Source organism: Drosophila persimilis, unplaced genomic scaffold (genome assembly GCF_003286085.1).
Source record: "Drosophila persimilis strain 14011-0111.01,24,50 unplaced genomic scaffold, DperRS2 tig00000002-arrow-pilon, whole genome shotgun sequence".
NCBI lineage: Eukaryota > Metazoa > Arthropoda > Insecta > Diptera > Drosophilidae > Drosophila > Drosophila persimilis.
In genome coordinates, this window is record NW_020825289.1 from 15,808,870 (window position 1) to 15,835,599 (window position 26,730).

Here is a 26,730-nt window from a genome sequence, read left to right on the forward strand (position 1 = left end):
GCCAAAAAGCTCTTAAGCTTAAATAAAACTTTTCGTGGTTAAAGCTATCCCCTCTAATAAACCACCGATTCAGGAAATCAAAAAATAGAAACACATATGTACTGATTATTTTTTTTTACAATTTCTTTATATATATTTTTTTTGTTGAAATAATATTCCATTCAGCTCTACATTTACAATTACATAATTGTAATATTTTTGTTGTTTTTGTTTTGTTTGTTTTCTCTTTTAAATTACACAATACATACATATATAGGCATATATTTAAATATATACTCATGTAGGCATTTTAAAACGTATACATATATATATGTATATATAACTTTTTTGCCTTCGAATCTATGGATTCGAAATTCAAATAACTTTGATGCAATCGAAAGTGGCCAAATGGTAGGGGGGTACGGGGTATCCCCCAAAGATCCTCTGGCGTGGGAGACTGTGGCTGTGTGGTTGTGTGGATGTGGGGTTCTTGATGAAGAATTACATACATATAGGTACATACATCGATACGTACAAACCTAGAATATATAAAACATTTGCTAGTTCTCCGAGTGGAAATTGTGTTTTATCATCGTTTCTTCACTTTAACTTATTTTTTATGGTTTATGCTGTGTTTCTGTGTGTGTGGATGTGGGTGTTTTGTATGGTTTCTAGTGCATATTTAAAGATGTAAGGACTTAATTTTTTTTGTGGTTTTTTCATATTTTTAGAGTTTTTTTTTACTTGGTTTCTTTTTTTATGTTTTGTTTTTTTATGTCACTTAAAAAATTACATTAATAAAATGTATTTTAAAACTTATGCAAAAAGCTGCCGTTTCGCATCCCTCCTACTCGCTCTCGTCCTCCTCATCCTCCTCGGAGGACTCCTTCTTCTTGATCTTCTTGACGGGCTTGACGGGCATCTTCTTTCGCTTCTTGGGCGCACCGGAATCAGTGCCGCCATTGGCCTCGTACTCCTTCACCGCCCGATTGTACTCCTCCTTCATTTTGATGGCCTTCTGCTCCCATTCCTAGTTTGTGAGACATTCGAAATGATATTATAGCTGGGGATTCTTCAAATAGAACTCTGATTTCCTTACCGTCTTGTCCTTCAGTCCGCGCCAGAGCTCACCACCGCGCTTGGCGATGTCTGTAACCTTGCTGCCGGGATTCTCCTTCTTGATGGATTCACGCGTCTCGTTCAGCCATAGCATGTAGGCGGACAGGGGACGCTTCGGGCGATCTCCTGCTGCACTCATATTTGTATTTGGTTTTTGATGGGTTTTGCTCGGGGGACAACTTTTAAGCTCTCAATGAGTAATGTCAATTATTGCTGCAATTGATGAAAGAAACAAGTTAATTATCTACTTCCTTATACCATAGTAATACGTGAGGAAATGTTAAGAGAACAGAGAGAATATGGAATGGTTTTACTTAAAAATATTATTCCTAGCTCCGTTCAAAATATAGTTCATAATTCTCCTTGAACATACTGTAAATACTTTCAGCTTATTCATCCTGCTTTCCTCAGCCCATTAAATATTAAACGATTGCATTTTGACCTGTACAGTGTACACACAAACGGGCTCCAATTAAATATTCCTATTGGATTACTCCCCCAGCTGCGCACCCAACCATACTTTACACATTCCTTGCTCTGAAGCTCACACACAGAGAACCTATCACAATGGAATACTTTACTTTTGATACATTATATCCCTGCACATAATCACTATTTATAACTGGAATATTTCGGGTTAATTGTGGGGGCTGATTGATGTATCTGTATACTTTATATACACCATATACATACACACATACTTTCCTGTACATAACACAGAGTGCATTGCACTTTTGGGGCTATTGTGTACACAGGTTTTGTTTGTATCCCTGCAGGAAATCAACCCCTCAACTCTTTCCCTTTTTTTCGTTAGTATTTTGAATCCAAGCCCAATCCACAGATCAGCTGTTTTGGGGTTGGATGACAATGGTCTAACGTCGGAATAGGGTACGCGCCATGCAAATGAAGCGGCGACAACAGGCCCCCCAATGGCCATAAGACATGCACTTGACCCAAATCCCAAATGTTCAACGAGAGGGAGAAGCAGAAAGCAACGTGAATTGGGTTAACAAACGACTCGAAAGCGCACTGAAGGAAGCTGTCTGTAGAACCGTGGACCACCAGGAGCCCCCAGGAACCCACTGGGGAGTCGTGTGGGTGGAGGAGGGTAGTGAAGTGTGGCGCATCAATCAGGATGCCGACGCCTCCACACATTGCACAACATTCTCCATTGGCCAGAACCCCACGGCTCTGTGTGTGAGTGTGTGTGTGTATATGTATTCTGTGACATCGTTGTCCAGGAGCAACAGGAAAACAGCGGCAAATTCTTGCTAGTTAAACGCGACCACGCACAGATACACACCCACACACTGACAAACACGACGACGGAGGAAACTGGAACTCGTAGATGGATGGCGAGGAGGCTTCGCACATTGCCGCAACACGTGATGCAGCCAGGATTTTGCCTGCAGAGCACGGCCGGAAGAGTGAAAGAGAGAGAGAGAGAGAGTGAACGATATAGAAAATCGAAAGCGAAAACTGTTCCCCGTCTGACTCTCCACGTCTGTGTGTGTGTGGGTTGTGGCATAGAGGAGCCGTGTATGTTTCTGCATCTGTCGTTACTGGTTGCAAATTTCATTTTGCTGCCTGCATCACGAGGATTACAAGGAAAACGCTTGGTACCTGGAACATAAGGAATTTCCGCACCGAATGATGCCTAATTCGATGAACTAATAACTCAATCATGGAGTAAAGGTGCAATCGGGTGCAATGGTATTCCGAACGATAGCAAAAAGTAAGCGGACTCCCAGAAATAGTAACAAGTTCTTTTACTATAATTTTAGTATAAATTCAGCTATCAGATCATTGCAATCCTTAAGTTTTTAGACTCGTGGCGGATTCATTTCATGTCAGCAATGAACATTGAACTCAAATTGAACAAAAATCTGTAAAGTTACGGCTATAACGGGGACAATTATACAGGTAACAGCCTTTACAGCATATCCTTCGAAATCCCTGGCAAATCGCCCCACATGAAGCTTTCTTAATGCTTTTCCACTGCATTACGCATACGCGGCGTGAACAGGGCTGGCAACATTACGCATACGCAACTTGTGCGGCAGGAACCCCTGCATAATGAATGCCAGACTGTGGACAAACACAGGGCACACACAAAAGGCACACATAGGACATTAAATGGAATACTAAATAAGGCAACAGAAACCCTGGCCCCAAGCCTCCACAGAAATGGCCATGTCGATCTAAAATGGAAAAGCAGACGTCGCTGTCGCTGTTCCGTCGCCGTCGCTGCTTTTGCTGCTGCCTCTGACGCAGTCAGCGTCAACGTCAGCTTCGGAAAAGTCTCTCGGCCTGGCCAAAAGGCATAAAACTGACAACGCTGCCGCTTATCTATCCGAACGGGTGTTTGTGTGTGTTTATGGTGTTTTTGCCCAGCACCACCCAAAAGCAACCACCTCGAACCAACCAGAACCACCCGGCACCACCTAACCACCGACTGCGAGGCTTGTGCGCAGTAACAGCATTTTAGGGTAGATATTTTTACAGGGATTTGCGCACTGGAAGCCCAGCTGCAACAACCACAGCCATAACAAAAACGAGTACGAGTGCGAGTACTTTATATGCCAGAGAGCGAACGCACAGTGGTGACTTTTAATGGGGGGAATGAATGCTCGTACATAATGCTGATAATGCCCACGCTTGAGGGTCGTTTTTCCCTACCCGTTGTTTCTCCCAGTGTATGGTACAGTCAGGTCACAAAATCAAAGGGAAGGCGGTCGAAATGTGATTGAAAAACTATAGATGGCGCATTGGTGGTGCTCTGTTTTACAGTTGAAACGTTTTTTATAGCTGCTCAAAGGGATTTTGTTTATGAAAATCGTTTAATTAATTATTAGAGCAAACAATAAAGTAGAGGGTTGTACAACTGTAGCAACAATAAGCATATCGTAAAAGGAAGAGAAAAGATAATCTTTTGAAAAATCGCTAAAAAATACATTGTCATCCTAAAAGCACTCACTGATGTAATATCGCGAAAGCTGTTAACAGCTTGGGCTCCCAAAACAATACAGGACTGATCGAAAATACAGCAAAATTCACCCCTTGGGTCTTCTTTGGTATATCTTCCCACACAAAAAACCAATATAAGATTAGGAACCAGCACAAAAGTGGCGCGAAAAGAACTTTATATGTAGCTGTAAATCAAGCAAGCTCTCTCAGTACACACCTCTCTTCTTTATTCTTTTGTTTGTGTTTGTGTTTGTGTGTGTATGTGTGTTTGGGGTCCCGCTATATGACACAACTTTTGGCGCCATTTTTAGTTAGCACTCGAGAGTGCAGCACGGGTAAGCGCAAAAAACAAATGGCACGCGCTCGGAAAAAAACGGAAATGAACGAACAAACCAAAAGATTGCACCCAGAGGGTGGATGGAAGATTGAGTCTGTGCGAAGATCCACAAGGATCCAACATGGTTGCCAACCCCAGGACTCTTTTCGAAAAAGCACTGCAAATAACGGGAACGTGACCAACGACGGGTATTGCGAATAACGGATAGAGTCAACCGTTTGAGGCATGTGCACATGCGGAAGGTCATCAAGGGAGGTGCCGACTGGTCTGTCGGGAGGCGAAACTGAATGCCACTTGGCGGCAGGATTATGCCCGTAAAGCCTGGAAATGTTCCTAAACACCAGAGGAAGGCCAAAGGAGAAGCCCGCAGCAGATGTCGACAGGTGGGTGGACAGCGGGCGTGTCGTCTGGGGTCTGTCTGGGGTGTGGGGCGACAGCCGATCAGAAATCGAAGAGCCCAGCTGCAGCAGATGCAGAATATACAGCGGGGAATGTACACTGGAGGGAGGCAATATTGCGGATAGCCCGAGGAGCACATATGCAATAACAGAAGGTTAAAGCCAATATCCATTTATCATGGGAAATAAAATCTTACAAAATACTCTTTTTATATATTACTTAAAAGAAATCACTTCTTAGAATCAAATTCGGAAAATTTGTTTTCCAGTTAAAGTTACTCTAATTAGTACTATAATAAATTTAAATTTCCCAACGTTTCACACGTTTCATGCTTTAAAAATACAATCATTTCGAGGAAAATGAATCAATTTTCCATTTGCTAATTTTGCTCTATCCCACTCAAAACAAAAATCAATTGAGTTAATCGCGAGCACAATTAATATTTCCATGCACTGTCGAGCATTTCGTTTCAATTAAATGCTGATAATACCAAAAATTATCGCGAAAGCGGGGCGAAACAACTAATTTGACGGCGACTGTGACAGCGCTGGTTAGCACTTGGAGCAGGCCAGTGTAAGAGTTGAAGCCCCTACCCTACTAATGAAAAATACTCGTATTCTCATATCTCTACGTACGTTTTGCTGTGCTGCTGTCGCCTGCCTGTGCTGTACACTTCACTCTTGGCCCGGCCTGTTTCTGCTGAATGACTGGCTGGGGAGAGAGACCGAACAACGAAAAACGTACTGCGAACACTGAACTGAACTGAACTGAAAATCAACTGAAGCAGCTGTACCAGGGCCCAGGCAGGCCGCCAGCAAGCGAAACGCAGGCAAAGCAAACGCAGAGGCAGAAGCAGAAGCAAAGGCAAAGCAGAGGCAAACGACGAACGAACGAAACGAGCGCCGTACCCAGCGAGACCATCAAACAGCACGGCACGGCACAGGCAGAGGCAGCAAAAGTATCTGTATATGAGTATCAGAGAGTAGAGTCGAACGAACCAGGCAGCCAACCAACACACAGAGTCGTTGGAGAGCTGTGTATGTACACAGTGGTGGCAAAACGAGAGTGTACAGCACCGCCTGCTGCTGCGTGCGTGCGAAGAGGGAAATAATTTGCGTTTTTGTGGTGGCCGCACAGAGGCGTCCCGCAAAATCGTGCAGGCTGGCCCTCAAGAGTTCTTACAGCGCATGCACAGTGCAGGCGCTGCACATTGGCAGGGCTGATTTGGTTCATAAAATTATTATTAATTATTTATGGTGAAATTAATTGGGGAAAAAGATAATACGACTGAAGAATGAAAATAATTTTAAAGTTTTGTTGTACACTTCCTGTTTATGCTCTTGACTAATCATGCCTTGAGTGAGTGCATTTCCCCTACCTCCCATACAATTTGACAAGACGCGCATGTTCCGACTATTTTTGCCGCGACTGTACACGCTTAACCATATAGAAGCATGGAGCGGAGCCGTAAGCTCTGTGTGGAACGAAATGCTAGTAGTATTTGGCGGCGCCGCCGTCAACGCTTACCCCTCTGGCACACACATACCCCTCTGCTGCGAAAACCCCTCTACATGTTAAATCGAAACGCTGCCCAATGCCGCCCACCTGCCTCCCCCTCACCTTCCCGCTAAAAAACCCCTCTTCCACAAGCTCTCCCCCTTAATACTTCCCCTACATCACCATCACCTCTCCCAGCATTTCGCTCTCATAGAAATTTTTTACAACTTTACAAAAAATCAAAAGATGAAAAAAAAAATGTTTTTCGCTTTTTTCCAAGAAATGAATGCATAAATATTTAACCTACAATATTGATTTGACATTTACAAGCGTAATCGATTGGGTAATCACCGAATGGGGCATAGATTCTTCATAGCGCACTTGTGGTTCGATATAAATTTTCAAAAAATAACCGTCAATATTTCGCGCGCGCCCTCCATTCAAAATTTCAATCCCATGCAAGCAACAACGATGTCTAGATGACGACGACTACAACGCGGCCCGACCAAGAGCCACCTAACCAAAGGCCCAAGCAAAACCCCAGTGTAGAGAATGCCCACGCCAGAAATTGGGTCGTTTATTTTATTTAGCAAATTTTATATAATAAATGGCCACGATGGCTGCGCATTTTGGCCAGACCACACAGATGGAATAGTTAGAAATCAATCGTAGTGGAACACTTAGCACTCACCCGTACGAAAATGTCGCGTAATTTGCCTTTTAATTGCACCTCCACCGAATCTTCTGTATCTTGCACCAACGTTCAGTACTGGCCTGCTGTTTGTTCACTTTATAAATTTTCTTCTACTAAAAACTCAAGTCTGTTCGGTTTGGTTCGGTACGTAGTACAGCCTTGCCTTTGGAATATCAAATACACTGAGTGAATGCCAGCCAACGAGCCACAGCCACAGAGCCAGAGCCAGAGCCATGAGAGGCCACAGGCAGAGCAGAGCAAAGCAAAGCAGCAGTACGAAGCACGGGTACGACGCAAACTCAGGCACTACCGAGTGTATCTGTATCTGTGTCTGCAGTATCCGTGCACACCGTTTGCTGTATCTGTGTGTGTGCGGTGCTCAGAGCAGTTTTCGTCGCTCTATGTGCGAGGCAATCGACAAACACACACAGATACGGCACTACAGCGTACGTGTGTATCTGGCCTGGCTGGTCGACTACCGTTGTATGGGTGGGTGTATGTCTGTAGTAGAGCTGAAATTCGTTCGTTATATGAACAGGCGGCAGATGGACGGAAGCCGGGTGCCCGGGACAGAGGCAGAGGCATCAGCAGCAGCAGCACCAGCAGCACCAGCACCACCAACAGAGCCACAGAGCGCAGAGTCAGAGCATTGAATATGGCCGCCTGCTTTTGCTTTGCCTTTGCCTTGCTTTCGTATCGTTTTGTATGGTATGTACGGTATGGCATGGTCTGCTTTGTACTACAATATTGGATAGTTTAAGCCCTGGCATAAGGTGTACCAAGTATGTGAATATGTTGGTTAATGGATAATCTATCAGACCTCATTTCAAATTGGGGTACATTTTGATGGATTTTAATGAAATTTTAGTGAAACAGATGGGATATCCCTAACTATCACAATTATAACCATTTATATATCAAATGATATCTGCAAATATTAAGAAATACATGTTATGGGGTGGTATGCCAATTAACTTCATCCCGAGCTAAATCAAAAAGATTCAAAAATGTTTGCCAAAAACATTTCCATATTTTAAATTGTACCAAAACTTCCAATCTAGACATTCAATCTTCTAATGCTAAAACCACAATTCGTAGATAAAAATACGACATTTGATTGGGCATCATTCAATCTGTACCTAATCAAACAAAATCCCAAGATATCTGAAAGATTCGTTTCAACCAAAGAATAGCGCACTTCCAGGTGCGACCAGAATCGCATGTTTTTCGTATCCGTATGGACTCTATCTCGCTGTATAGAGGCCCGCAGTACAGCTACAGTCAGAGCCCAGTAGCAGAGGCCGCAGCGAAAATACGAACCGAGAAAAGCACCGAACGAACGAGAGTGTGTGGAGTGGATGTGGATTGGGGGGTAGCGGGGCCGAGAGGCAAACAGACGGCGGCGACGGGCGGCCGTTGTACGTGTCGACACTGCTGTCGTACTATGTACGGGACTGAGTGTATGCATGTATCATTGTGTGTGCGACTGTATCTGTATCCACGCGAACAGACAGCCACAGAGCGCACAGAGCATGAAATCAACGTTCCCCACTCGTTCGCCTGTAGGGTATGCAAGGCAATGGGATATTGTGGACCTGAATGCGACAGACCAGACCCGGTCTGTCTCATGTTGCCTGCCGGTTGGTGGTGCATTTTTTTTGGATAAGTGCCGGGCTGAACTGCTCATCGGATTAACCAGATTCCTTGTGCAACTTTAAATGACAAAACCGATCTTTAGCTAAGCATAATGTTGCAATTCGAACTCTACGGATTTGTATCATCTCGTATAGAATAGAAAACACATTGAATCTGTCATAAAATTATCAAGATCTTCAATATATTACCGTTCTCTTATCAAGGTACATATGCTATTATATCTTTAATCTTTTACCATGGAAAAATTGTACTCATATTAAATGTTGTATCAACAATCAAATAAATCAAGTCTAATATGAATAGGTGAATGATCTACACTTAGAAACATGGTAATATCTTCAACCTCCAGTAGTAAACAGGAGAATCTTTTCTGAAATTTTAATCTTAAAGATTAATTTTATTGATCTGCTACAATAAATGCGATAAAAGCCCCCATTTTGAAGATCATTGACCTCTGCAAAAACAACCATTGAGGGGTTGCTTTTGTTTAGAAAACACCTTTGAAATCCCTGCCAATGTTTCAGGATCCATTTAGCATAGCATTGCTAATCTGTTGCTTTTGCGTTGCTTGGACATCTATTTTTTTCACGATATAACTTTTTGCATGGGGCTTTGGCCCACAGTGCCAGTGGGTCGGTCGATTATTATGGTTGTTTGTCGTCTCATTTCAGTCTTGTCTGTGTAGCAGCACACAGAGAGCCTTCCACTGCCGTAAAGCTAACGATGATATCGTGGTATGGTGGGGATGGTGGTATGGCATGGGAGATGCATGGGTTGCCTTTGGTGTTGGGTTCTACTGGGTTCGGGCTGACTGTGCGACTCTGTCTCTGGCTTTAGCTCTGCCTCTGGTCCTGTGAGGAGGTGAGGGATACGGATGGGCTGCAGTCAGCAGTCGGGTCGACTGCCGACGCTGCTACTGGCAGCGGCTTTCGGTGGTGGCAATTGTCGGGCATAGACGAAACGGAGCGGATGATGACGACGATGATGTTGATGGCAGCAGCGAAGGGGTGTTCTCCGAGGGGTGGCATGAGGTCCCATACGCCTGGAGAGGAGTATGCAAAAACGAACAACCTAACGAGACCGAGCCATCCAGCCGGAGAGCAGGCGAACGCTTCATCGAAATGGGGACGCATGAGGCGTACTTTTCACAGGATGTGGATATAACGAGCCTGCATACGTTCGTATGTACTGCATGGAGTGTGTGCGTCAGCGACAGAGAGTATAGAAACAAAGTACAACAGTGTAATGGGGCAACAATCAGATCGAGACATAAATGCTCTATTGGGAACTAAATTTTGAGCTGAAAAGTTATGTATAGAGTATACGGCCGGAAATATCCTGCAGATGATAATGGCTCACTAGGCATCCCTAAAACATATCCTTTAAACATATTGCCAGTATATATTAAATCTTTCAGTCAACTAACTTAGATTATATACATTATATCTCCCATTCATTCAGTGGAAACTCATAAGACATTCCATTCTGCCCGCCCCCCACTGGGATGTTCCATAATTTGTATCTCCGTTTGGACTTCAGAGTATAGACAAGTATAGACGGTCTAAGCTGTGTTGTGCATTCCTCAAACCATATCCTGTGCCTTTCCCTATCCTTTTTGTCGCATACTCTTGCGTACCCAGCTTAGTTTCTGTTTTTGCCTGGACCTGGACCTGGACATGGTCTGAATCTGGCACTTGGGCTTCATTTTGCCTGCAAATACATGGTTGCGTACGAGTACGAGTACGAGTACGAGTATGTATGTTGATGGGATGGTCGAGTAGTTTGTACCTTTCATGGAACTGGATGGCTTGCCTTGGGTAAGTGAATGCTGCAGCTTACAGGGACACACACAGGCACAGTCGTGAAGTAGTACTCACAGCAGGATGCAGGCACAGGCACAGGCACAGACCGCGGACAGGGGACAGGGGACAGGGGCACTTGTTGTTGTCGGTTCCTTAACGTTGCATCTTTGCCGTCTGCCATTTGCCATTTGCCATTGGCGTCGTCTACTCAAATCAATATGCTTGCCATATGGGATCCAATGTACTTGGTTTTGTGCGTTTACCGTTATGTTTTATTGGGTGTATTCTATAGCGTACATATGTTTATCGTTTTATCGAGTCTCTCTTTTGGATCGTGTCACAGTCCATGTTACAAGGATTCAGCACGGAATCGTTTTTTCTGCGGCTGGAAATGATCTGGTTTTATAAACCTTTTAGAAACCACAAGGAATTTTCATATACCAAAAACAGGTGGGGGTCGTGACCGACCACCTGCAAACCAAAAGTTAAGGCCTGTACTTATCGTTCAATTTCTGTTTATATCTCGTCTTTACCTTCGTCTCTCCATCCTCCTTGTTCGGTTCTCCCGAACAGCTGATGGCGATGGCAACGGTGATGATGTATAGGGAGGTGTGGAAGAGTTGTGTGCTCGCTAAATATTGTTGGATGGACGTGGACGGGTGGTGGGGGGTGAGGGTAGTGTTGCTATAGCTTCGGCGACTGGCCAGCCAGCCCGCAGCAGTCGAGTGTCCCCCCTTTTTGCTCCACGAAAACACCCACAAGCCCTCTCAAAGGCCAAGTTCAGTATCTTAAACACATTTCATGGGACCCATTGTTGTGCAGCCTGTGGAGGCGGGTGCCGATGCGTTGCTGATTCTGGATGCTGACGAGGCGCGATTTGCAACAAGAGCAGCAAAAGCAACCAAAACACCAGGACGGTCTTCTGCTGCCTATGTGACCCAATTTCAAAGGGAGACGCGAAAGTGATGTCCCGCTTTAAAGACGTGTGTGTTTGTGGGGGTGTCCCCATGTGATTGTTACAGATCCCATGGCTTAAAGGATAGGTTAATCGCTGGAAGGATTGATCTAATCTGGTTATTGATAAAGAAACGCACATGCAGGGTATACAACTGGTCGGCTTCACCTTTAGTGAATCCCATTCTCTCTGTTAGGGTATACAAATGTTGCTAAAACCGCAAAAGATGATAAGCATGTGCTGGGCCATAAAATAACAGCAACTACAACAGGAGCAAAAACAACAACAACAGCTATGCGTTTCGCAGTCAGCAGTTCGTTGTCGCCTTGTCGTCCGGTTTCTCTCTTTTTTGAGAATTTAATGAGCATATACAGAACGAACGCACACACTGAAACGCAAGTACTGCATATGTGTGCTTGTTAGTGTAGTTTGTATGTGATTCATGCTTGTTGAAAAATTACAAAAATCTATCATAAACATTGGAAAAACATAAAAACATGGTTTTAGCATGAATTTTGATTTCCATTTCATTCAAATATGTAATTTCTACATGTATTTTACATTCATTTTACATAAAGCACCCACACAAGCACACACACAGAGCGTGGAGCGAGAAGGAAATGGACGACCACCGACTCTCTCTATATTTGCTGGCAGCGACGCCGACAGCGCAGCTGCGCTCTCAGTATTATATGCTTTTGCTTTTGCTGTGCTGCCTCTGCTTTTGCTTTCTCCCACTTGAGTTGTTTTTGCTTTTTCTGATTTTTGCCCCCGCAGCAGTAATCGCTCGTAAATGGGAACCAGTTAGAGCCGAGGGGACTGGAATCCGATTCTTCGGGGCTGCCAAATATGAAAGAATTAACCGCCCTTCCAAGAACTGTTTTTGTTTAGATTTGGATGCGGCTAATGTAAACAGCTGTTGAGAAGAGATTTCAATACGGGAAAAAAGGGGCCGGAACTTTTTATACTCTTTCCATACGATATCGCGAAATATTTCCTTACCGATCGTTTTGTCACAGCAGATGCAAAACTCATTAAATAATGAAGTACACAGAATTTTATTCAATAAACAAGGTGAAAAATCCAAGAGTTCACGGAATTGTATTCAGTGGTAGACGTACATGTATGTAATAGTAAAACCTAAAACGAAATCACAACCTAAGTAGTAAATTATATTTAAAAAGTACCATAGATAACGATCTTATGATCATTAGGATATTTTGAAAAGGTGGTCGCATTAGTTAAAAATATTCATATCGCCCGCATGTCCGTTGATCTTGCGACGTTCCATGGAGAGTATGTACTGGATCTTAGACTGCATGATCATGGAATTGGAGATCGGCATATTACGGAGCTGGGCCGCCACGCTCAAACCAAAGAACGTAAACTCGTCTTCCCCACGGATCTCGCTGCGGGCCGTGTGTGAGGATGGCATTATGCTGACCTCTGGGACCTTCGGAAGAGACGGCGGTGGAGTGGGTGGCTGTTCAATTGGCATGGTCACGGGAAGAACGGTGAACAGCGACGGCGCTGTTGTAATGTCTGGCTCTGTGGTGACGATCTCCTCAGGCTCCAGCTTGACCATTTCCTGCAGCTTAATGGGCTTCAGGCGGTGAAGACGAACGGACAGTCGCTTCAGTTGCGGCACATCCCTAGTATCGTGCTCGCTCTAACGGTAAAAGAAAGAGATTCTGGGTTAGGATACGGCTCTGCGGATCGAGTGATCTGCAGGATGTATAAATGTACCGTGTCTACGAACTCCGCCAGGAACTTGTGCAGTGGGGCGAACCAGGGTATCTTGGGCCGGTAGCGTCTAGGGTTCGATTTGATCTTCTTGAGCTCCTGATGATATCCGGTTCTTAGGTTCTTGATCTTTATTTTAACCCCCTGGATGGAAAGTCCGTTTTCCCCCCGATCGATATTTGCATTGATCCCGGCCATGATCCGCTTGTAGGCTGCGTTCCTCGCCCCTCTCAGGTAGGGCCTCTTGTTCCACAAGCAGGGCTCCCGACCGTAGAGCTCCACAAACTTGATGGTACGCTCATCGGTGAATCGGAACGGAAGTCCGCCCGTCGTCGCCACCGCCTGGCTGGTCATCTCTCTGTGGTCTCACTGTATGCTCTATGCCGCCCCGTCGCCCCAACGAGCGCAAAACCTGATAACCTCTCTGGCGAAGCGCACTCGGCGAACTGTACAGCTTTTGGAATTTTTCTCGCTCTCTTGCGCTCTTGTGAAGTCAAGTTTCATGCTCTGTGCTAGCTTGCTTCTTCGTTTTGCTCTGGGTTCGGAATGCTGCAGTTAAAGCAAAAGCAAATATAATTCCCGTGAGGTTTAAAGTTATATTGCTCACACGTTTAAAACCGCTAAACAAGCACTTTTGTTCGCGAAACTGTATATTTTAAATCTGTCGGACAGCTTTGAAACTTTTTGTTCCCACATTTGATCGTACAAAAAGTTCCTAAAGTTTGTAAATTACTGTAAACAGTAAAAAGGCAAATACAAATTTGGAATTTAAAAATATATAAAACTGATGAGGAAAGCGAAAGTTAACCTTTTGAAAATGTTCCACTCTGATTAACTATTTTACCCTCCTTTGTATCAAAGCATATAAAATAGTTTTTTACAAGCTGTTGAAATTTTTCGACCGCTGTGCTTTTTGCTTTTTGCTGTCGCTGCGAGAGAGAGGCCATGCGCAAGAAGGAAGCTCTCCCAGAAGACGAGTCGTATTTGGCGTCTCTGCTAGTGCATTGCGGTTTCGGGTTCTCCACTACACCACATATGTACATATTTGTATATGTATATGTATCTAGTATATGCAACAATGGACAATTCTCCAAAAATTGTCGGTCCTAATGAACTAGTGAGAACTAATAAAAAATGATGCCTCTCCTACTCTTTAAAGAAGATCGCTCATGTTCGTATAACAGAGGAATAACAGTAGCTGCAAAAAGTTAACAGTTCCATAAGGTTGCAAAACATTTTCTTGGCCGCATTCAATAAATTATAATGCCGTTTTTTCGAAACAAACCCAGCTGCGTACACAATTTTCCCCTAATTTGACGTCATGCAATCTGGGTGCATCGGAATGCAGTCGACCATCCTTCCATCCCGTCTCATTCCATGCTTTGCCAGGTACTCGAGGAATAGTTTGTATTTCTTTCCCTTGCCACGTCCTATTCCTTTTCGATCCCGACCGTGGACCCCCGACTATTGTGAACTTTCAACGGCGCGTGACATCGTTATCCTTTGTACGCGAGGGACACACAAGGAAAAACTGCAGCGACAGTTTCAGCATCCATTTTCCTTCTTGTCTTTTGTTGCGCCTTCTTTATGTTCTTTATGATTTTATGGTGGGAAAATGCCTCCCAGCATCTGGCTATGGCTGGCCGAAATCTGGAGTTCACCTATAAACGGTGAATGTGTTAGCTAATCTGATTTTTCCGATAAGATATAGTCGAGCACTTATTCGATCTAGATTGGAAGTCACGTAAAACACTAGAAGATGCCTGACTTCAAGCTGGCTGCTATGACACTCGAAAATAAAAAAGTATCGTTCCAAAATAATACATTTTTTTTTTTAATTTTATTTATATATTGAAATAATTTTTGGCGCCATTTTTAAAAAGCGACCCTCGGTCGTATCTCTTCTTTGTGTGTACCAGAGAGAGCGACCGAAGCAAGGCTATGTATGGGACGACGACTAATCCAAACGGCTGGGTGTATGTGTAGAAGAAAATAATTGAGTTTGGTTATAATTTCGGCATGATTTTATGGGAAAAATGCTCTCTGCTTTGCATTTTCACTGCGATTTGCCATATTACGTCTATTAACGCATCCATCGCGTTTTATTTGTTTTTACATTGCCATTTATCATGTTCCCTTTTGCGTTTGAAATTCTCCACTGCTCTCTCACCAACACAAACGCACTTTCACATACAGCCGGTGAGCACACGTCGCTGCCGCCGTCGCTGTCGCTACCGGCGTCGCCGCCAGCGCCAAATCCCAGAAATCGATCCAAATTCCTCATACCCTGGAAAAATGTATATTATAGAATTGAGAAAATGTTTGCCACCTTAGGCGCCAATATATGCAGAAATTATTTTCATATTCATATATAATATTTTCAAAAATATTTTCATACTAAATAAACGAAACAGGGTATACAAATGCCCACACTGCGGTTGAAAGCAACAAGTCTTCAAATACCAGCAGCATGTAAGAAATGAGGTGACAATCACTACACACTTTGTTTTATTTAAACCTTGTTTTAGGCAAAACACAATAAAATGGAGTGCTTAAAGTAGCATATCTTGTGGAAAATCCATTCATCAATCTGATAAAACTATGTGGGCAGAGCTGTCTGTTCTATCTAGCTAGTAATATTCGACGGAATATCAAAAACGAGGAATATGTATTATGATGGAACTTTAATGATTCGTCAGTATTTTTGCGGTATATATTTAAAATGAGACGGTATATTTCGGTATATTTCTGAGGGTCAGACGCTATATATAAGTCCGCGGTCACACCCGACCGTACAGTTCTGACGACGTTCCACGAAGGTAGATAATCCCAAAATTAGGAAAAAATATAGTAATATAGAAATATAGAAACAGTGAAATTGTTGATAATAGAGAAGTACAAATATATAGAGGTGTTCCCTTTGTGAAGTTTGTAAACCCCTGAAGAAAAGCTAGTGAGAATTTTAAAGTGTCTGCAGAAAATTGTGGAGAAAATCTCCACAGAAAATTGAGTCTTGAACGAGAGAAAGCGTTGCCATTTTGCCTTCAGGCTGGTGGCGAGTCAAAATGGCTGCCGCTGAAATTTGTTGTTTTTTGTTGTGTATTATTCCTATAGGAAAACTTATCGAATTGTTTATTACAACGCCACGCTGGTGAAATGCGCGCCTTTTCCATATTTCATGCATTTTCCTTTTGTTTTTACTCGGCATTTGCGCTTCCCTTTTCATTCGCCGGTTCCAGAGCGTGCGAGAGCGAGAGAGCAGCAGCACAAAAAAGAGAGCGCGTTTCTCTCTCAATCTCTGATTTCTTTGCACATACATCTGTTTGTTTTGTTTTTTCTCAACAAATCAAATAAAATTCTATAGTCTCAAAAGGTTGTATTAAAATGTGAATTTTTGTTCAACGCCGTCACAAATCCAGCGACGCGAACGACGGCGTCCCCTCTCTTTGTCTCTCAGACCATCTGCCGCCGCATATATTTTTGCACCTCTGCCAACGTCTGCGTCGACTGAGGCAGCGCCTGCTGCTTCGGCGGCCGCCTTCTCCCTGACTAGCGCGACGCCACCTCGTTCAGTTCGAAAGAAACGACAGAGGTTGGTAAACGTTGTCTGAAGGAAAAATATAAAATAATTTAAAGAGAAACACATTAATAGTGTCGGTTAAATTTTACCCCAAGTGCCTGATACAGTTGTGCATTAAAATTCGGGTGTATTCTGTTTGTTAAAACAGAGGCCTCAAGAGACGCGCTTCCCAGTTATTTTTTTGCTTTATCATTCCGCTCTGCCCTAAAGTTAATACCTTAACGCTTTACACGCTTTGTGTGAAGGAAAATATTAAATAATTTAAAGAGAAATTCATAAATAGTGCGGTTAAAGATACCGAAAGTGCCTGATACAGTTGTGCATTAAAAAACGTCTGTATTCTGCCTGAAAAAAACATAGGCCTCAAGAGACGCGCTTCCCAGCTATTTTTCTGCTTTATTATTCCTCTCTGCCCTAAAGTTTATATCAAATAGATTTTCGTTTTCGGCTTGCCAATCACTTTTATGGCTCTTTTACTGGAAAAAATGCTTATTTTCATAAAAAAATGTATCACACTTTGCCCAGGTTTTCCCTTTGCCAATCGTCTTCGTTGCGTTGCTTTGGTGAGCCTGTACCGGGCCCTCGCTATGGCATACAGAAAAAGCAAAGTGTTGCCATTCCGTTTCGTTTTGTACTCGCTGTTTCGCAGATTGCTCTCTGGCTATCTTTGCGGGAGGGAAAATAATATCAAGTGTCTGAAAATTGCCAAGGCTTTGAAACATCTTTAATATTGTAAAACTTCAATTAATATTCGTATTAATTATTAAGTGGCGCGCGCTGTATAAACAGAAACATGCTAGCCAAACATGTCAGAGCGCGCGCGCGCATTTTTTCTCAGCGTCAGCGTTGACGCGGGCAGAAGCAGCAGCAGTATTGCCGTCTCTTTTGGGTCGCCATTGCTTGGGTCTTTCTGTGCTGGTGGTGGCTTCGCTCTCTGCTCTCGCCTTAGCGTTTCGGTACAATAACATGGCGCGCGCTTGGAAAAAATGTGCTGTTTTGAAGAACATTTCAAAGTGCATTTTTACTAGAATCTTAGTTAATTTTATTTATTTTGTATACTAACTTTTTGTTCTTTTCTTTTCAGCTTGAAGCAAGCATAAAATAGTTGTATTACTTCTTACTAAATAGTAAAACAGAGAAAACACAAAATTATTATGGCCGATAAACCAAAACGTCCCCTCTCCGCCTACATGCTGTGGCTGAATAGTGCCCGCGAAGGCATTAAGCGCGAGAGTCCCGGCATCAAGGTCACCGAGGTAGCCAAGCGCGGTGGAGAATTATGGAGAGCCATGAAGGACAAGTCGGTGAGTACACCGAAAGCTAAAAGATCATTTGAGAATCGGTAATAAAATATTCTTCTTTGATTTCTGCAGGAGTGGGAGGCCAAGGCTGCCAAGGCTAAGGATGATTATGATCGTGCCGTCAAGGACTTTGAGGCCAATGGTGGCAATAACTCTGCCAATGGCAATGCCAAGAAACGCTCGAAGCCCGCGAAAAAACCCGCCAAGAAGACCAAGAAGGACGACTCTGACGATGATGATGATGACGAGAGCGAGTAGGATGGCTCTTTCGAGGACCGTCTTGCATTCACCATCAGTTATCCATCACCAGTCACACAACAAAACACTACAGCATCAGTGGATCGAAGATTTTACCTGCTAAACGAACAACACACATTATGCAGTCGCTTCACCAACATTATAATAGAGCAAAAACACACAAAAATCGATACATCAGAAAACCAACACCAAACTGCATCGACTGTTGCAGTTGCCGGCATCGGCAGGTGGGAGAGCCAATCAATCAGAAATAAGAAAAACTGTATTTATACATATGAATTTAAGTTTTAGTAGTCGTTTCTTTTATAATGGTCTATACACAAAGAGAGATAGATGAAACGAAAAGTAGGGGGAAGCACAGCACCTTAAACATGTTTCTCCCAAGCGATCTCTTCTGCGGCGAGGAGAAGGAACTTATCTTGCGTATGAAAATTGTAAAGGAAAAACGATCAAATAATTCCATTAAAAATAAAAATATGAAAACAAGTTATACAAGTGTTCCCCCGGTGGATGTTTTCGATAAGATGCAGGGCTCCAGAGAGTTAAGATTAGAGATCCACACTACACACACAAAGAACACGCCGCAAATGAAACAAACGAAATATCGCTCAGGTCTTTTCGTCATTTTGCATTAAACTTTAATAATGTTTAAACGTCTTGTTATGTAAAAAGATGTGTAGTCGAAGAAGCAGAGGGTAGAGGATGAGTTTTGTGGAGAAAGCAGATGTAATTGCATTTAATCGGTAGATTTAATTGATAATTATACATATAATTTAATGAGAAACGAAACCAACAAAATAAAGCAAGAAATACATTTTTTAAATGCGTTAAATATGGGCTCGTGCCCCCCGACTGTTTCTTTTTTGGCTGCCCTGGCCTGGCCTGGCCTGGCTGGGTCTTCCACATCCGCTTCTTCCCCCCATCAAATTAACTAGACAAAAAGTGAGTAAGCCATTTGTATTAACCTCTTGTTTATTTTAAATATCAATACGAATTCAATGGATTTTCTCCGTTTCAGTTGGGATTTAGTTCTATATATTTATCTATATATATCGAATGGGTTAGCACCCCAAATACCTTTAGATTTCTTGTCTTCACTTTGGGATTATCAATGGTTAACAAATCTAAAACACAACCCTACAAACAATATCTATCAACTCAGTGCAATGGATGATGGTGCACTGCTGGGTTGGGTTTGGTGAAACATACACAGATTAAAGCTTAAATTTATTATGGTGTATATTGATTGGGCACTCTCCTTTCCTTCAGTGGTTCCAGATATTGGTAATTAAGTTAAGGAGTCCTTTGTTTTTTTTTCCAGTTTTCCACGGTGGACAAACAGAGATGGTGTTGCGCTTATTTTATTTTAGAGCTTAAACTACGAATTATGGCGAACAAAAAAACAAAGTCTCTCTCAGAGCCAATCCACAAAAAGTGAAACAAATAGGGTATGAACGAAAGAAGCTGTTCCAAGGGGTGTCCAGTGGGTGAGTCTGTGCCATTTTCCACATTTTCCATGTGGACCGAAGCACCATACGGAGAGCGGCATTGAGAGCAGCCCTGCCCCCGCCTTGTCCCTCTAATTGCGATTCAGCCAGAATATTGTCTTCAGCACAAAGTAGGCCAGGCCCAGGCAATAGACGATCTTCTCCCGCTGCATACGCTGCTCGTTGTTGATCTCAATGTTGAGCACCCGGCGATTCAGCTTGGCCAGCTGGCGGCGCAGATACAGGATCTCTTCGTGGGGCGTCAGCTCGCCCATTGGCGTGCCCTCGCGCTGGGCCAGCATAGAGGCATCCAGATTGTTGTGCTGCTGCTGGTTCAGCTGAGAACGCTTGCTGGCACTGCCCGTGGTTAGCTGTGGGCAGAGAAGGATTCGGGCGTTAATGCGGTTCATCAGTTGGTCAGACGACCCACAGATATCTTTTGATACACCATTTCAAATCGGAAAGTACAAAATATATCATATAGATTCTCGTGTCTCGCGTCCAGTGACAGTTCGGGTCAAGCATTACAAACAACTAACCAAAAATTTGTTGTTTAAGAAAATTTGTGTAGTAAACCGTATTTTTGGCCAGTACAATGTCACATCAGCCCTTTCCCCACGCCAACGATGAGGAGGAGCCGCCCAAGCTGGAGCCCATCATCAGTGCGATGAAGTGCGAGCAGACCGGACACATCATGGAGGCCATCCTGTTGTACGAGGAGAGCATCTATAAGCTGAATCAGATGAGCGAGGCGGAGCCCAACAAAAAACACCTATGCGGCAAGTATATAAAGGTATACGAGACCCGCGCCAAGCAGCTAAGGGAGCAGGTGAAGAGCCACTTGCAAAGCAGTCGGGTACTGGACCACATCAGCATCGAGCGCGATTCGCGCGGCAAGAGCTACCAGCGCCTGTTCGGTGCCTATCTGGACGACAATGTCAAGGAGGCCCACATCAATGAGCCGCACCTTACGGACCAGAATCACATTCGAAACCTACTGAACTTCCTGGAAGTACTGGTCAAGAACTGTCGCTATCTGAAGTACATTCGTCTCACCACCCGTCCGGATCCCGTTATGCCCAAGAACCAGCAGCTCATCCTAGAACAGATACGCTCCGATCTGGCCACAGGCAACATTCAGCTGCACTACCAAATGGACGACACCCTTCACGACCGCAAGATCGTGCTCAGCTCTGGGGTGGTCATCAAGATTGGTCGCGGTCTGCACTACTTTGAGGCCAGTGACAATAGCCACACTCTTGGCTTGTGCGACTTCGATTTTCGCAAGTGCCAGGCCACCGAGGTGGACATCTGGAAGTGTCGGGCCTTTGCCAAGAAGCCCAAGAACCCGGGCGAACCACAGAACGACGTGGATGAGGCGAGCGCCGAGGCTGAACCAAACGGCTACTCCAGTGACTAGGGAGAGGGCTACTTATCACCCGAAATAGTACTAGAAATCAATAAAAGCAGCAGTCGTTAATCTCTAACACACGGTCTGAGTGTTGAGCGGGGCGTACTATTACCATAGTCGTCGATCACATTTCGTCATGGCCTGCATGCGTTTGCTGATAAGTCGAGTGGCTTAACCCCAATTGCTTACCTGCGAATCGGACTCCACAGAGTTGGCATCGTTGGTGTGGAAGCCCATGCGGGCTGTGCCATTGGCGCGCACGTATTGAGTGGCATTCCCCTGCTCGTCCTCGTCATAGTCCTGATCCTGCCCATACAGGTGATGGCCGTTGGCCCTGATGGGGGAACTCTCCTCGGAGGCCGATGGGAAGTGATGGTCGGTGAGTGTGATGACGCGCGGCGGCGTCTGGACGCGTGCATAGCTCGCCGAGGGATTCTTGGGTAGAATAGAGTTCTCCAGCTGTATTTCGCGCGGTGCCGAGCGCGTTTCCAGATGCTGATTGTGCCCGAGCACCACAATGCGGTCGGGCACATTCATGTCGATCTTGTCGTGATAGTTCCAAGAGCTGATGAACTGATTTCCGTTCTGGTTGGACAGCAGTAGATCCTCGTCAGAGTACTCGCCCGTAGCCTTGATGCGCTTGGGTACGCGCATTTTGTCGTTGATTTCGTGTGCGAATTTGGCCTCGTTATAGAGATCGTCATCCAGCCCATTGAACATAGGTGTGGGCGATTGGGGGGTCACCATTGTGCTTTGCTTCTGGCGGGTTCGCTCGGGGGGTCTGGGCCTCTTCTTGGGGGATTTAACAGCAATCGATGTTTTTTTTGTTCAGTTTTGAGGAGGCGGTGAGAGAGACGTTTTCAGAACAAATTAGGACATGGAATTTTGGTTGTGCAACATTTTGCAATGCGAGTTCGTTGCTCCTGTCTTGTGCGTGTGTTTGTGTCTACTTACATTGTTCTTTAATGACAGGAAAATAATCGCAAATTCTGTATAAATTTAAATTTTTTTCCTGTCTTTTGTTATGTGTATGAGGGTGGCCAGAATGTGCTAAAAAATACCGAAAAGTCTGGTACAATGCTGTTAAGAAGTGTTCTAGAGCTGTTGTTATCTGTACTATTCGATAGACTTGATAACTGTTGGCGCGTTTTTAAATAAGAATCTAGCATACCACAAAATGATATTTTGTTCACGGGGTTATACCTTGAACAAAACAAAAAAATATTCATGCTTTTAACTGATTTAAATTATGTTGAATTGCATTTATGTGAAATAAAACCGCACACCAACATTCGATTGCTAAAAATACATTCTGTGCTGTTAAACGCGAAGGCAACGAACACCAAAAAATACCAGAACACGATAATTCCAACGCGAGCTTTCCGCGCTCTTTTACAACAGAACCTTCGGCCGCAGATAAAAAGGGAGTATTTGAAACAAGCCAGTCAAGAAGGGCAGGGCTGAAAGTTCTATCTAGCTAGAAATATTCGACGAAATTTCAAAAACAGGGAATATGTATAGTATAACTTGAATGCGTTGGTACATTTACGGTATATTTTAATAATGAGACGGTGTATTTTGGTATATTTCTGAGGGTCATACCGTATATCGCAAACCAAGGGCCACACTGTTTACAACAACGCCGCAGACGCGCGTCTTTTTTTTCGAGTGGCTTTTTGCAGCATTATACGTGAACGTACCCATAAATCAATTAAAAATTAAAGGAAAAAGTAAGTAGAACAGTTATTTGAAGATTAGAAGCAGAAGGATCAGAGCGATACCAATTCTAACGACGAAGGGAGTGTCCAGCCCCTGCGCAGCTTTACCGCGGTTGCCGGGTACAGTCGCTCTGAGACGGGGCTCGTTTTCAGCGCGCCAAACTGCAGACACAAATAAATAGTTTTCTCCGCGCTCTGCGGATGTGTGTGTGTGTACGATAACTATAAATAAAATATAGCACTCGCCTTTATACATATATTAATGCATACACAAATATCGGTACTTTGTTACAGCACGTTTTTGGCTAGAAATCATATAAATCTGACATGGAGCGACGCCTGAGACGCCCGCGTCGCGAGGAGGCTGCAGCGGCACCTCTCGCCTCCACACAGCCTAGCCTTCTGCCCGTTACCAGGCGGGCTGGCTCAGTGGCAGCTGCAGCAGCCGCCACTGGCCCTGCGACCCGGACACGTGTCTCGCCCTCGCGCAACAAGGTCGTTCAACCGATCTCTGAAGTGGAACTGGCACCGCGCACAAGGCGCTCCAGCCGTCCTCGCTCCTCGGTCGGACCGATGACTTCCTCTCTGCCCGTCAAGACATCGGTCAAGTCGCCAACACCCATCAGAGAGGTCCCTGAGGTGAGTGTAAATCCGTTTCAACAGTCAATAAAGTCGCTATCAAAATTCAATCGCTATCGGTGAGCCATTATCTTAGCGAGGGTCAGCCCTGCCTGGAATGCTGAGAATTATCAGAAAAAGAATGTGCTTTAGCTTCGATCAGCGATATAATCCATGAGAAGCTCTACTCACGGCCCATTCTTTGCAGGTATCCTCGCCTGTGCGTCAAGCGACCAGCAATTTGCCCATGACCCTTACCACCAACACCGCTAGCCGTGCACCCAACAAATCCTTTAACACCAGCTCCGTGAACAGCAGCAGCGCGGTGAACACCTACAGCAGCAGCAGCACAACCACTGAACACATTGAGATACGCACCGAAGGCGGGGGCGAAGTGGACATCGACGCCATACGCAAACGCATCACAGAGAGATTACGGCGATCCGTGTCGAAGACCTTTTCTAGTTTGGGCGGAACCAAAGCCACCAACACAGACGATGGCAGTCGCTATAGTAGAAGTTTATCGCGATCGGTGTACGAAGACGAGAAGTCGTCGAAGCATAGCTACTCAACGGGGGAGGAGGACCTGTACGAGGAGGATGAACTGGAGGAGGATGAGTTCCGCAGCTTCAATGCCACACTTCAGTCGGCCAATCAGGGAGAGACCTCGTGTCGCCAGATGAAGTCTCCTAAGGAGTTTGGCGGCTGGCTGGGAGCCTTCCTCCTGTTGGTTGTGGTGCCCTTTTGTGTCTACTATCTCACCTGGAGCTGCGCGGCGCGCAACAATTGCCAATTCAAGAACGTTAATTTAGCGGTTCTGGTGGACTGGAACTATCTGGCGCGCCAGGTTTTCCAAATCCGAGTAGTAGGCGCCTTTGTGGCATACCAAGTGGCTGTCTTCCTGCTGGTGGCCCTGTTGCCGGGACGGCGCGTACATCTCACACGGGAGACCTACAAATTCAACTCTTTGGCAGTGGCTATGGTCCTGATCATAGCCGGTGGCTATGCCGAGTATAAGAAGTATCCCGTCGTGAGCTATATACTGCGTCACTATCTGCGATTCTGCATCTTTGGGATAGTGAGTGCTTTCGTTGCGGCCGCCTGGAGCTATTGGCGCGTGGACACCGCCAAGTACAATGTGCTCAGGCACAATGTGTCGAACGAATACGGTCGCACCGGCAACTTTGTAGTGGACTTTGCCCTCGGCAGGCAGCTGAACCCCAAGTGGATGGGACGAGTGGACTGGAAGCAATACTACTACCGTCTGTCCATGGTTAGCACCCTTCTGTATGCGACATGCTACATCTACCAGACCCTGCAGTGGCCCAAGCCACATCCGATGACGGACGGGATCACCTTGGCGCGCTATTACATTAACAATACCCACTACGATCCGGCCACATTGCTCTCGGCCAGCTGCCTGCTGCTCTACGTCCTCGACGCGGTTGTCTTTGAGCACCATTTGAGCTCGTCCTTCGAACTGCAGTACGAGGGCTACGGCTGCCTCCTGCTGCTGCGCTATGCCGCCACTCCCTACCTGCTGACCGCCGTCACGAAATACTTCTACGATCAGCGCGTGCCCATCACCTGTTGGTATGCCCCCATCGGAGTCGTCGCCCTGCTGTTGCTCGGCCTCTGCGTGAAGCGCTTCAGCAGCGCCTACAAGTACAAGTACAGGCTTAACTCTCAGAACCCCATATTTTCCAACATCGAGACGATTCACACCTTCCAGGGCAACCGCATCCTGCTGACAGGCCTCTGGGGCCATGTGCGTCAGCCCAACTACTTGGGGGACATCATTGCCTTGGTGGCTCTGGCAGCACCCATGTCGCTGCGTCTGGCCTGGCCCCCAGTGTTGGGGCTGGTACTGCTAGTCCTGGTGCTTCTGCATCGCACCACGCGCTCGAATGCCCGCAACCATGCGCGCTACCACTCTGCATGGAATCGCTACTGCGCCCGGGTGCGGTACTCCATTCTGCCGAGAGTCTTCTAAGAGATAACACTATTATTTATGAAATTTTCAGTTCAGTTTTGTTTTTTATTTCTGTGACCATTTCGTCTTTAGTTCTGTATTGATTTACATTGTGTTTCGAATTGTATATATCAATACTCGTGACTCCATTACACACAACACCATCTCTCATTGATTTTAGTACAAAATTTGATTTTATTCTCACCAACGTACAACCGACGGACACTTAACACTTAAATAAGCTTAGTTAAACCCACACAATTGTAGCTCTATGAACATCTGTCTGTATAATGGGCTAATATACGCTTAAGATTTAGAAGCCATAAATATTCATTACTCTCTGTATAATACACGTACGAATAGGAAATAATTTTTATATTTAAATATCAATTAAATAAATTCGTAGTTTCTATACTATAAAGAAACGCACAACGAAGGTTATCATTATTGTATATCTGAATGATATCGTCAAGGATATTTTTATTTTGAGTGGTTGCTTATCTGAAATATCTGGATAATGGGTTAATTGTTTGCTGAAATGGACCCAAAAAGAGAAAATCAATTAGAGATTAATGTAGGCATTATATCTGTAAAAAGGAGAATTAGAATATAACTTAGTCGATTATTTAAAGATGAAGCTTAAACTAAAGTGCAGACTTTGCATGTCTATAAGGTCAAGATCGCCCTTAACTTGATTTCAAGTTGAATCCAAATATAAAGTATGATGGAGCATATTTCATGCCTTTTGCCACAAAATGTGGTTGATGATGATGATGAATGTCAGCCAACGAATAAAAGAAGTAATTTTGTGTAAAAATGCCCCTGCTCACTGCCACCCCTCGCTGCTGCCACACCGCACAAAGTTCTGTGGTGTGGGCGTGCCCCAAAGCCGTTACAACTGTTAATGACATTTACGAATGTTTGCAAGAGACCAAAGTTGCTGGAACCACCCGTCTCTCCCCTCCATCTAGCACACACATAATGCCAAAATAATGACGAAGTCTGGCTTGCACCTCCGTCCCCCAATGGCAGCCCCCATCCCCCCCTCTGCCCTACAATAGAAAAATGACGCGGAAACTGTCAAAAAAGAAAGCAACAGAAAATATAGAAAGAGGCAAGCAAACGCCAGCGCCGGGCCGACATTTGCGGTTTGCTATACAAATGACCGACCACCGCCGCCGCCGTCGACGCCGCCGTTGCCGACTGCCCCGCCCACTTGACGAAAATTATACAATAA

At 44.7% G+C, this 26,730-nt stretch overlaps 6 protein-coding genes across 8 annotated transcripts; 3 read left to right on the forward strand and 3 right to left on the reverse strand.

The window, feature by feature from the left end:
* Positions 1-105: 105 nt before the first annotated feature.
* LOC6592730 (high mobility group protein Z) lies at positions 106-7,151 on the reverse strand. Of its 2 annotated transcripts, none has more exons than XM_002018061.2 (3): positions 6,990-7,151; positions 1,079-1,311; positions 106-1,009 (listed from the first exon to the last, which is right to left on the reverse strand). In XM_002018061.2, the coding sequence occupies exons 2-3, from the start codon at positions 1,235-1,237 to the stop codon at positions 827-829; spliced, it is 342 nt and encodes a 113-aa protein (XP_002018097.1). In that variant the 5' UTR covers positions 1,238-1,311; positions 6,990-7,151; the 3' UTR covers positions 106-826. The 2 variants fall into 2 exon arrangements, with proteins under 2 accessions (XP_002018097.1, XP_026841009.1); XM_026985208.1 differs by lacking the exon at positions 6,990-7,151 and adding an exon at positions 5,437-5,534.
* A 5,353-nt stretch (positions 7,152-12,504) lies between these two features.
* LOC6592729 lies at positions 12,505-13,607 on the reverse strand. Its single transcript, XM_002018060.2, has 2 exons — positions 13,152-13,607; positions 12,505-13,074 (listed from the first exon to the last, which is right to left on the reverse strand). Exons 1-2 carry the CDS (start codon positions 13,500-13,502, stop codon positions 12,643-12,645), a joined length of 783 nt encoding a protein of 260 aa, XP_002018096.1. The 5' UTR covers positions 13,503-13,607; the 3' UTR covers positions 12,505-12,642.
* Positions 13,608-17,830: 4,223 nt separating this feature from the next.
* LOC6592728 (high mobility group protein D) lies at positions 17,831-19,110 on the forward strand. Its single transcript, XM_002018059.2, has 2 exons — positions 17,831-18,032; positions 18,102-19,110. Exons 1-2 carry the CDS (start codon positions 17,883-17,885, stop codon positions 18,285-18,287), a joined length of 336 nt encoding a protein of 111 aa, XP_002018095.1. The 5' UTR covers positions 17,831-17,882; the 3' UTR covers positions 18,288-19,110.
* Positions 19,111-19,501: 391 nt separating this feature from the next.
* On the reverse strand, positions 19,502-22,196 carry LOC6592726 (transport and Golgi organization protein 11). Of its 2 annotated transcripts, XM_026986250.1 has the most exons (3): positions 22,140-22,196; positions 21,375-21,977; positions 19,502-20,145 (listed from the first exon to the last, which is right to left on the reverse strand). In XM_026986250.1, the coding sequence occupies exons 2-3, from the start codon at positions 21,930-21,932 to the stop codon at positions 19,867-19,869; spliced, it is 837 nt and encodes a 278-aa protein (XP_026842051.1). In that variant the 5' UTR covers positions 21,933-21,977; positions 22,140-22,196; the 3' UTR covers positions 19,502-19,866. The 2 variants fall into 2 exon arrangements, with proteins under 2 accessions (XP_026842051.1, XP_002018093.1); XM_002018057.2 differs by lacking the exon at positions 22,140-22,196 and having other exon boundaries at positions 21,375-22,079.
* Positions 20,258-21,263, forward strand: LOC6592727 (MIT domain-containing protein 1). Its single transcript, XM_002018058.2, has one exon. It carries the CDS (start codon positions 20,370-20,372, stop codon positions 21,192-21,194), a length of 825 nt encoding a protein of 274 aa, XP_002018094.1. The 5' UTR covers positions 20,258-20,369; the 3' UTR covers positions 21,195-21,263.
* Positions 22,197-22,899: 703 nt separating the features above from the next.
* On the forward strand, positions 22,900-25,855 carry LOC6592725 (lamin-B receptor). The gene is made up of 3 exons (XM_002018056.2): positions 22,900-22,915; positions 23,198-23,542; positions 23,730-25,855. The coding sequence occupies exons 2-3, from the start codon at positions 23,231-23,233 to the stop codon at positions 25,512-25,514; spliced, it is 2,097 nt and encodes a 698-aa protein (XP_002018092.1). The 5' UTR covers positions 22,900-22,915; positions 23,198-23,230; the 3' UTR covers positions 25,515-25,855.
* The last annotated feature ends 875 nt before the right edge of the window (positions 25,856-26,730 follow it).

Excerpts from the sequence above, each read along its gene's own strand:
- LOC6592726 (XM_026986250.1), bottom strand. The coding sequence starts at position 21,932 with ATGGTGACCCCCCAATCGCCCACACCTATGTTCAATGGGCTGGATGAC. Across the intron at positions 20,146-21,374 it reads CTGTGGAGTCCGATTCGCAG|CTAACCACGGGCAGTGCCAG; the intron begins GTAAGCAATTGG and ends CTCTGCCCACAG.
- LOC6592729 (XM_002018060.2), bottom strand. The coding sequence starts at position 13,502 with ATGACCAGCCAGGCGGTGGCGACGACGGGCGGACTTCCGTTCCGATTC. Across the intron at positions 13,075-13,151 it reads TGGCGGAGTTCGTAGACACG|AGCGAGCACGATACTAGGGA; the intron begins GTACATTTATAC and ends TTTTACCGTTAG.
- LOC6592727 (XM_002018058.2), top strand. The coding sequence starts at position 20,370 with ATGTCACATCAGCCCTTTCCCCACGCCAACGATGAGGAGGAGCCGCCC.
- LOC6592728 (XM_002018059.2), top strand. The coding sequence starts at position 17,883 with ATGGCCGATAAACCAAAACGTCCCCTCTCCGCCTACATGCTGTGGCTG. Across the intron at positions 18,033-18,101 it reads GAGCCATGAAGGACAAGTCG|GAGTGGGAGGCCAAGGCTGC; the intron begins GTGAGTACACCG and ends TGATTTCTGCAG.
- LOC6592730 (XM_002018061.2), bottom strand. The coding sequence starts at position 1,237 with ATGAGTGCAGCAGGAGATCGCCCGAAGCGTCCCCTGTCCGCCTACATG. Across the intron at positions 1,010-1,078 it reads GCGGACTGAAGGACAAGACG|GAATGGGAGCAGAAGGCCAT; the intron begins GTAAGGAAATCA and ends CTCACAAACTAG.
- LOC6592725 (XM_002018056.2), top strand. The coding sequence starts at position 23,231 with ATGGAGCGACGCCTGAGACGCCCGCGTCGCGAGGAGGCTGCAGCGGCA. Across the intron at positions 23,543-23,729 it reads CCATCAGAGAGGTCCCTGAG|GTATCCTCGCCTGTGCGTCA; the intron begins GTGAGTGTAAAT and ends CATTCTTTGCAG.